The sequence below is a fragment of the Herpailurus yagouaroundi genome, unplaced genomic scaffold, assembly GCF_014898765.1.
Source record: "Herpailurus yagouaroundi ecotype Mexico unplaced genomic scaffold, PumYag 140, whole genome shotgun sequence".
Taxonomy (NCBI): Eukaryota; Metazoa; Chordata; class Mammalia; order Carnivora; family Felidae; genus Herpailurus; species Herpailurus yagouaroundi.
Genome location: NW_024412395.1, coordinates 24620524 through 24630820, shown reverse-complemented (window position 1 = coordinate 24630820; position 10297 = coordinate 24620524). Strand labels below are relative to the sequence as shown.

General features: G+C 34.3%; 1 protein-coding gene across 4 annotated transcripts in view; it reads left to right on the top strand.

Moving 5' to 3' along the window:
• Window positions 1-10297, top strand: part of LRP1B (LDL receptor related protein 1B) — a 1898953-nt gene that overhangs the window by 891995 nt on the left and 996661 nt on the right. For all 4 annotated transcript variants that reach the window (XM_040474969.1, XM_040474970.1, XM_040474968.1 and 1 more), the window contains exons 4-5: window positions 3875-3994; window positions 8012-8140. In XM_040474969.1, coding sequence (XP_040330903.1) covers window positions 3875-3994; window positions 8012-8140 — 249 coding nt within the window. The remainder of the gene's footprint in view (window positions 1-3874; window positions 3995-8011; window positions 8141-10297) is intronic.

Here is a 10297-nt window from a genome sequence, read left to right as displayed (position 1 = left end):
AAAAAAAAGTTTTCTATGTTCATTTGTAGTATAAATATTCTTTATAGAGGATGATTCTATTCTGTTTTGGGCTTTAGTTACCTACTTTTCCTTTGTAACTTCCAAAGCTAAATCTCCAGTCCAGACTTCCTTTCTTAGTTAGACTCAGATTCTCAACTTTCTCTTGGCCATTATCTTATCAACATTTGAAACTAAGTAGTCAAAGGCAAATTTAGTATTTTCCCCCAAACTTCTAGCCTTTTTGTTATTCTTAATTCATTTTATTGGTACTGTTAACTTCCTGTCATTATGCTTTCACCAAGTATTTGGCCATCCATTCATCTAAATCTTCATAGTTCTAATTTCTGTCTTTGCTATGTTTAGTCTTATAGATAGCTTTTCTTCTTTCTTGGTCTTTCACTCATCTTTCTCCCTGATATTAGGTACCATCAAACACTTCTGTCCTCAATAACTCACTATGATCCTCATTATCAAAACAGAAAAGTCTACTTAGGCTAAAAATTAATCCACTCTGATCTAGCCCAAAACAATAATTCCAGCCCCATTTCCTACCACATCAAACACTACCATTTAGCCACACACAGTTATTTATCATTGTACTTATTTCTTGTAGGCTTTCGTGTCTTTTAATTTATTTTATCATGTTGTCTGCTTTATCTGGAATGCACTTTCATAAATTTTGTCTACTGAACTCTTCTTATCTTTTAAATTTCAGCTTAAATTAAACTTTTTTCACAACTAGTTTCCATATTGTCTGTGCTCATTTCCAGTCTCTGGAGGATTCCTTCTGTTTCCAGCTCACGTCACTTGTATTTTTATTTAGCATATGTATTTTTCTGCTTTAAAGTATACCGTTGCTTACATTGTCATCCTTCCCATCTAACCTTACCCACTTCAACACTCATGTTGTAATTCCTTAATTTGTGAAAAGCAATTTTGTATGTGTGGAACCCTGGCAGAGTGCTTAGCATTGACTAGGTGCTCAATCAATGTTATCTAAAGTAGCATATATATTCAGGGCAATTTTGGACTGATTCCACCATAATCAAACAAGATTTGACAAGTCTATTACCTAATTTGAAGATGTAAATGAACTATCTTTAGGACCTAGTTTAATTTAATGGACTAGAAACGACACCTGAGAGTGTTAATCCTCATCCTAGAATTAAGCTATTTTATTGATTCATTTGTCCTATAAAAATTATAAAACGCTTTATCAATAGCACAGTACTAAGCCTAGAATGAAAAACAAAAATAAAAATATATGTATACCATGTTTCCAACCATCTCTATATTGTACATTGGGAATTAGAGGCAATACTGAAAACTTAGGCTCTGTATGCAGGGTGACATTACATGGTAGCTCTCCCATATATTTGCTGCACGATCTTCGGTTAATATCTACAAGTTTAACTGTTACAGGATTTCAAAGAGATTGCATATTTAAGGAACTTGGTATATGTTAGGTTTATAAATTGTAGTTATAGATACTAGTAAAGGAAACTATAATGTAAATAACTACCATATGCAAAGCAAAAATGCCATAATTTCCAAAGAACCACTTGTTCTATATTTTTATTAATGTATTTTTACACATGCAATTACTGGTCTTTGTACAGCACATGAATATTAACATTTTATTAGCATATAATTAACAATGACCCAAAATCCAAGCCTAGAAATCAGATAGTTCATCTATATATTGGTTGAATATGTATCAAGGAAATAGAAATTGTTCCAGCTATTTCATGGAGAAGGAAATCTAATAAATTATTGATTGTGATCGAAGCAGTGAAAATTAGAAGTTGAGGAGAGCACAAGTAGCTTTCAAGTGATGGTACTGTGGTTCTGTTGCAGGGAGAGGGGAAGCCATGGTACTTGATGAGTTCACTAGTAGCAACTGGATCAGTAAGAGACAAAGATCAAGGTTTCTGCCCTGGGCACTTCAGCCTAAGTGGTTCACTAGAATGGAAAGAAGCCTTCAAAGGGGGCTGTGAAATAGGAGTAACATCAAGACTGTGAAGCTATGGAAGCAACATGATGAATGTGTATCAGTTTGTAGTTAACTGCCAAATGCTGCTGAGATGTCAAGTAAGATGAGGACTGAAAATGGCCATTGTACTTCTCAACATCAAGGTTATCAGAGACATTTATGTAACCAGTTTCTATGGAGTAGTGGAGGTGAGACCTCGATGGAGTGGGTTTAATATAGAAACAGGAGAAGAGAGAGGCAGTGAGTATGGATTATTTTTTTAATTATTGTTATAAAGAGGAACAGGGAAATTAGGCAAAGTTGACTAGTAGGGGAAGTGAGGTCAAGGTTTTTTGTTTTTAAGTTGAGGAAAATTAAGAGCATGTTTGATGCTGAGAACGAGCTAGTCAGGGATCTGAAAATTGTCTGTAAGTCCCTCTAGTAAATCGTTTAGGCTTTGTGGGTCTTCGGTCTCTTAGGAAATAGTCACCTATTCCTTTGTAGTGTAAAAATAGCCATAGACAATATGTAAACAAATGGGCATGACTGTGTTCCAAAAATATTTTAATTGTCGGAAAGAGATGGGCTCTGGGGGGATCTAATATAAACTGTTAACAAATGATTATGAGAGGAAGCAGAGAATAGGTGAAGTCATATCCTCGAATAGGTGAGAGGGGACAGGATTTGTGCACAAGGATTGGAGGGAGTTGGGCTTTGATTAAGGGTAAATGTGGATTTGGGTAAATGTGGATAAATGTGAAGCATAAACTTGTAGAAAATCTCTTTGATTGCTTTAGTCATCTGTGAAAATTAGGAAGCAAGACCATAATATGTGACTGACCAGTAGGAAGAAAATTTGGGATTCTAAAAAGGGAAGATGCATGAAATAATAGCATGAAAGAACTGAAAAATATTTGGGCTAAGAAAATAGTTATATAGGTAGTAAATTGCAAAATTTCAATTTTGAATGTTCTAGCTGTTCTTTTCTACATTGGAGCATTCATATATTTTTACTGTAATTTATATATATATATATATATTTTTTTTTTTGAAGCACCAGCTAACCTTGCAGCAAATATCAACATATTTTGAATCATTTAACTTTAATCTTCAAAACACTTATTTTTCTCCCCAGGGGAAAAAAGAAATTGTTGCAATCCATTAATACTTCTATTTTCAGACAGCAAAATCAGTTACACATTCTATCCATATATTTTTCTAGTTTAGCAAATCTTATTCCTGTTAGAAATTATTTGTGCAATGAATATGCTTCTGTCACTTCATCTCTGTTTCATACATTTATCATATTGAATTCTAATTTACTCTGAGGTTTTGCTAACTTTTGCTTCAATGATGTATTTGCTCTGAAAGAGTTCAGATATAATGAAATATATTATGTCCAGTATTTGTCTTATATTTTGCCACCAATGAAAGATAAATTATTGAAATGGAATATATTCACATTGATTGCTATGAAGGTTACACATGGATTGTAAATCAAAACAAGCCCTTAAAAGATAGAAAATCAATTAGTGTGTCAGATAAGAAATGCATAAATGTTGAAATCAACCACTGGGTTGACATTTTTCCTCTTGAAATAATTTAATTTATCAGAATTTGAAAAGATTTGTGACTTTGAACATCCATAATAAGCTAAAAAGTAAACGACCAAACAAATCTAAAATTTTGTTAACAATACTTCAGACAAATACAAGCCAACATATTTTAGAGGGAATAGGTATTGTTTGTTTTCTCAACGAACCACAGAAATTTTTGCGGAGACCAATGAGAACTATATTATCGTGGTCATGCACAGAGTAAATATTAACAATATTTAAATTTAAAACAGTACACATGTGTGCACAGTTGTATTGACATAGTGTCTTTGATTTTGTTTCACAGAACTATTACCCAATTGCCAGCAGTTGAATTGTCAGTATAAATGTGCAGTGGTCAGAAATAGTACAAGATGTTACTGTGAGGATGGGTTTGAAGTGAAAGAAGATGGGAGAAGCTGTAGAGGTAAGTATGATACATGACTTCATTACTGTTTCTTTTTCTTTTTTCTTTTTTTTTTTTTACAAAGGCTTAGTTAATAGAAATTTAATAAACTATCTTAGAGCACTTACCATATACTTCACACACTGTTTATGTTATTTTTGTTTACTTCGATTTAAAATATGATACTGCCCCATAAACCATATACATAAACATAACAAACATCATTTTTCACCAGTCAATTTTCAATTCATATTGCAATAATGTCAAACATGGGAAATGTCAAAAATAGGAAGTGGTTTTGGGTTAACCGTGCAAACATTGGATTTAATGTTTTTAATTTTTTTTAATCTTTATTCTTGAAAGCGAGACAGAGTGCAAGTGGAGGAGGGACAGAGAGAGACATAGAATGTGAAGCAGGCTTCAGGCTCCGAGCTGTGAGCATAGAGCCCAATGTGGGACTTGAACTCACAAACTGTGAGATCGTGACCTGAGCTGAAGTCAGACGCTTAACTGACTGAGCCACAAATGGTTTTAACTTCCTAAATGTTTTCTGCTAGTTATATAGCTGCAGGGAAGTAGACATTTGTTACTAACTGAGGTAGGTTAATGATGTCATGTAACATTCTTTACAATTTTTACTTTTTTGGATTAGTGATTCTGGCAGTTGGCATTTTACCAATAGCAATAATGATGAGCATAAAAATATTTATGTGTGTTTTTAATGTCTTAATCCTTGCTTTTGTGAATGCTCTATAGCACATGTTTACTCTCTGAAATGACTCCACTCTGCCATACCAAACAATTCTAGGTTACTTCTCGATTCTGTTCATTTCCATTACTTATAGGTTAATATATACATATAAATCTGATACATTCACAATATAAGTAATACATTATTTTATATAGTATTTAGAACCTGTATATAGAAAATATAAAATGTAGAATCTGTATATATGATCAAACAATATCTGCATTGCCACAGCCACTAATAAAGTATTTTGTAAAGAAAGTGGTGCTTTGCCGATTACATTAAACCTTTGCTTTAAAATTATCACTTGCCCCTAGTAACAGAATCTTAATGTTGAAAGAGTCCTCAGAGAGAATATTGTTCAAATTTCTAATGACAGAAGTGAGAAAAGTGAGACCCTGAGAAATTAAGTGACTTATTTAAGTCTTACACATCTTCTTAGTAATAGACTTGGGACTAAAACTTGGGTCTACAGAGCCTACTTATTCTTGCCTTGAAAAGTCTCATTGCTTTTTAATGTACATCTGGGCTTGAATTTTTCATTGGTTGTTTATTTTCTGTATAATACAAATATTACAGAAACATTTATTATTAAATGTTTGTGACACACAGAGACTATTTACTCTGACTATAGGTGGACCAAATAGTCCATGTGTATTTGACTCACCATTTTTAAACCAAAAGTAAAAAATCAGAAGATTACACACAAAATCTCAGACTTTATGTAAAAAAACAGAAGATCTGGCAACATTAGACACTGTATAATCATTAATGTCAGCCATATATGAATAGTACTTTTGCTTGAATGCATACATGCATGCAATTTCCAGTTCAAAACAGCTCTTTCCATTCACACAGGTTAGGCTAATATACCTATACAGCATCCTTACTCTTTTGCTACATCTGAGTCCTGTAGTAGTCAGGATTTTCAGCTGCTTTTGCATGGATCTGTTTCTCCCCAATATCCTAATTAAATCCATAAAAAAAAACATAATCAATATCTTCTTTTGAATGTTAGTGAGGACTTAGGCATCAATCAGTATGGAAGGTCACCAATGAAAGAGGAACTCGTTTTACTTTCTCTGCACTCCTGGATGGCCATATCTGAGCATGATTTATGCCTTCCTGAAGCCTATTTCCAGGGTAATTTCTGTCCTTAAAGGGAGAAAGAAAGCAGCATTATAAGTAATGACATGCCTATTCCTTTGCAGCCAATTTTGTGAAGTTACATGAATGTTATAGCAGTGCATTCTGGTTAAGAAGAACAACAACAAAAAAATGATTAATCATAATGCTATCCTGGATAGCACAATCATGTCAGAAAAACTAAAATAGGAACCAATAAAATTAAGGTTGAAAAATCTGAAAATTGATAAAAATCATTTCTGCCACTAGGGGCTGGATTTTACCAAATAGAATGTTTAATTTCTTTTATTATCAGTGGAAACTTAGCTTCAAATACTTTTTTTTTTTTATCCCCAAAGCAACTTATTTCAAACAAACTGTCCATGAATGCAAGCTGTTATATGAAGCCAAAGAAATCTCAGAAAAGTGCAAATTAATGACATGCAAATGCAGTTTCCCAATTTAAATGGCCCCTTAGCTACTCAGGAATATTTTTGCTTTTCCTTAGTAAACTCTTTTCTTAGTTCAGTGTTCAGAGGGTTGGCTGAGAGTTTCCACCCTTTAATCGTGTGTTTGATCTTTCTGGTGATGCCATCCTGGCATTATCTGGTGGTCCCACCCTGAGTCACCTCATTGGCCTAGACTAAGGTATATTCTGAAGGGACTTCTAAATAACAAAAGACACTGCTATTGCTCAGAAAATTATAAAGATTTTAGGAACTCTGTGCCAGACACTGAGGATAAGGAATAAATACATATTTTTATCATACCACTGATTTTAGTGTACCACCACTCATTTCCATCTATCCAGTCTTCACATGTAGTCTGTTGTGTTTCTTAAACATTTCAGTCCATTCCCTTTCCTCCATCCCCCCACCACTTTGTTCAAAGTATAATGGCATGAAAATACAATTTCTTGTGTGAAATTAGCACATAGCTAATTTTTCAGGATCTCTTCCCTACATTCACCAATCCAGTTTTATATATGTTCATTTAGTTTTAAAATATAAAGTTGATTAGATAGCTCTAATAATGCTTTCCCAATTCCTGTGTATAATGTACAACCCTTTAGCATACAAATAACTTCATTATCTGACCCCAAAACTACTTACTCAGTGCATCTCTTACCACTTCTCCTTATCTGCCCTTATTCCACTTGACCCCTTATGCTCCTTTGAAACCCCCACTATGCTGTTTTAACTGGAGTGCCACTTTCCATCTTATCCTATCTTACTTAATCTGAGAAAGTCCACATCATCCTTTAAACTCAGTATGCAGCCTTCACTTAATATTCTACCTCTAATTCCAAGCCAGTTCACTTCGCTGTGTTTCTATCATAACCAGACTGTGCCTCTATTATAAGGAAATGCACAGAATTGAAATTATATTTCATTAGACTTGTTTCACTTAGAGGTAGGAACCATGTTGCATCAAAATTTTTTTTTGTTTGTTTCTTCAGGGATTAGTATCATACATGTACACAGGACAGGCTGAATGTACATTTGTCAAAGTTATTAGCTGACGCAATTTTTTTTTATTTTATTTTCCTGGTTGGTTAAGAATCATTAAGTACTTGCTGTTTATAGAGATTTGAACAAGATGCAGGAAGAAGGAGTATAGGGAGAGGAAGAATGTAAAGAATAGAAAGAGGACCCTAGATATTAAAATACAATTTAAGATGATTTTTTTTCTTTTAAACACTGTTTAATAGTTTCCTCTTTTTGATTTAGTGAGGGTGGTTTGCATAGTTTGGCTCATAACTCTTAATCTGTTCATTTAAAACCATGTTACTAGACTAATTTCTTTGTTACAATAGTGAAAAAGTCTGTCATGAACACTAGATCTAGTCAGCAAATATTCTTTGGAATGCATTTTTGTCTTTGAAAAGGATATAGGGACTTCTATCCTGCCCATGAGAAATGCAAATAAATTCTCTTTTAAAATAAAATATTAGGTATTAAGTTTGATCTTGCATCTCTGTAACTATTAAAGCAATATTGAATTTTGACTTTCAGTTAGTGTGGTTTTGAAAAGACTTTTGGACTTGGCTCTTCCTTTCTAATATAATAATCTCCTTCCAAAATTTGAAAAAGAAAATTTCTTTCAGGAGAAACAAAATGCCCAACAATAAATCTGCTTACAAATGATGCCCATTTTCCTTGTAGATCAAGATGAATGTGCTGTTTATGGTGCATGCAGCCAGACCTGCATAAATACATACGGATCCTATGCTTGCAGTTGTGTGGACGGCTACATAATGCAGCCAGACAACAGATCTTGCAAAGCCAAAAACGGTAAGTTATGGTTTTTGTCCTTCTATAATTTATTTCCTTTATTCAGTTCCTTTTTGTTAGAAATGTAGTAGAGTAATATGGACTTGAAAGAAATCGATTTTTTCCCCTTCATTTTAATTCCCTGATCCATACTTAAAAATCCAGAGTAGTTATTTTGGTTGTCACTGGTCATTGCAGAACTCCTTCCATTAATAGGAAGTTTCTAATTTTTGACAAAACCTGTTGAAAAGAAATGAATTGATGTTAATCATCCATCTCTCTCCTAGATTAGGAAATAGATTCTCAACTGGTTTCTTTGAGCTCCTGCTTTCTCACCAAAATTCATACTCAGCATAATAAAGTGATCTGCTAAAATAGAAACCAAGTCACTTCATTCTCCAGCTTAAAATCTTCCATTACTTTCACTCATCTTAATATAATCCAAACTTCTCACAAGACATGTAAGAACCTAATGGTCTGGCAACATTTACCTTTCCAGTCTCACTTAGTGCTACTCTCTCCTTTCATCACACACCAGCTATAATGTTTTTTGTTGTTGTTGTTGTTGTTCAACAGCATTGCTCTTGCCTTGAGGTCTTTCCACTTAATGTTTTATTTGCCTGCAATGCTTTTCTCTATGATATGCACATTCTTACCATTCAAAGCTTAGCTAAAATGGCTACATTCAGAATACCCTTGCTGCCCATTCTGCTTAACAGTATGTACCCTCTCTATCACTATCTTGTTTCCCATATTTATTTATTTATGTATTCTTCCTCAATCACTTTGATTTTTCATTTTTATTTTTTTTATACCACTACCATTTGAAATGAACCCCATTATGCATTTGCTTATCATGATTTCTTCAGAATAATGGAAGTGTTATGAGAGTATGGAACTTGTGAGTTTTGTTTTTTGTTATTTACTGAATTCTGATCTAGCCTGGAACACATAGGTACTCAAGTGAATATTTGTGGGAAGAAGGAAGGAAGCAAAGGATAAAGCAAAGAAAAAAAAAAAAAAAGAAGGAATGAACTTTTCTTCCTGGTTAAAATTACTAAGATGAATGCTCCACTCTTTTTTAAAAAATGTTTTTAATATTTATTTAGTTTTAAGAAAGAGAGTGACAGAGACAGAGGATGAGTGGGGAGGGACAGAGAGAGAGGGAGACATAGAATCCAAAGCAGGCTTCAGGCTCTGAGCTGTTGTCACAGATCCCCACATAGGGCTCAAACTCACAGACTGCAAGATCATGACCTGAGCTCAAGTCAGCGGCTCAACCAACTGAGCCACCCAGGAGCCCCATGAATGCTACACTCTTAAGTATTTGGAATTCTTGTTTCAAAACTGCCTTCCTATTACCTTGTCCCTGGTGTGGGAGGGGGGTGGGGAGAAGCCTATTGTTTCAGCACAGTATTCAGTCTATTGTAAACACTCAGTAAGTGTAGATGATTTGCTAATGAAATAGCCTTGAGATATGTTAGTAACAATAGGATAATGCTAATATTTTGTGGGCTGAATTAAGAATAATACAAGGAAATATTGTACATGCTGTTCCATTTAGGTTCTAAGTTTTCTCAAATCTGGTTTCATTTTATGGGTTTTCAAATTATGATGTTTTGATGAATTACTGAGTGCCCCTTTACCCCCTTTTATTAGCAATTATAAAATGAAGCATGGGATAGCATTCCATTCCTTTTTTTTTTTTTTTAATTTTTTTTTTCAACGTTTATTTATTTTTGGGACAGAGAGAGACAGAGCATGAACGGGGGAGGAGCAGAGAGAGAGGGAGACACAGAATCGGAAACAGGCTCCAGGCTCTGAGCCATCAGCCCAGAGCCTGATGCGGGGCTCGAACTCACGGACCCCGAGATCGTGACCTGGCTGAAGTCGGACGCTTAACCGACTGCGCCACCCAGGCACCCCTCCATTCCCTTTTTTGAAGATAGATTGAGCAAAGCATTGGATTTGCTTCGCAAACAGCCACAGCTGTCTCCCTCTACAACATAACCTCATGTTATACTTTCAACCATTTTCCTGAGACAGTGTGTTAAATTATTTACAAGACATTTGTATACCAAATTAGACAGAAACTCTTTTACTTCTTAGTTTACTTCTTTGAACTGTTGACTTGGTTTATGAGGCCACATTTATTTTGGGGGGGCAATCCTTGAGAAA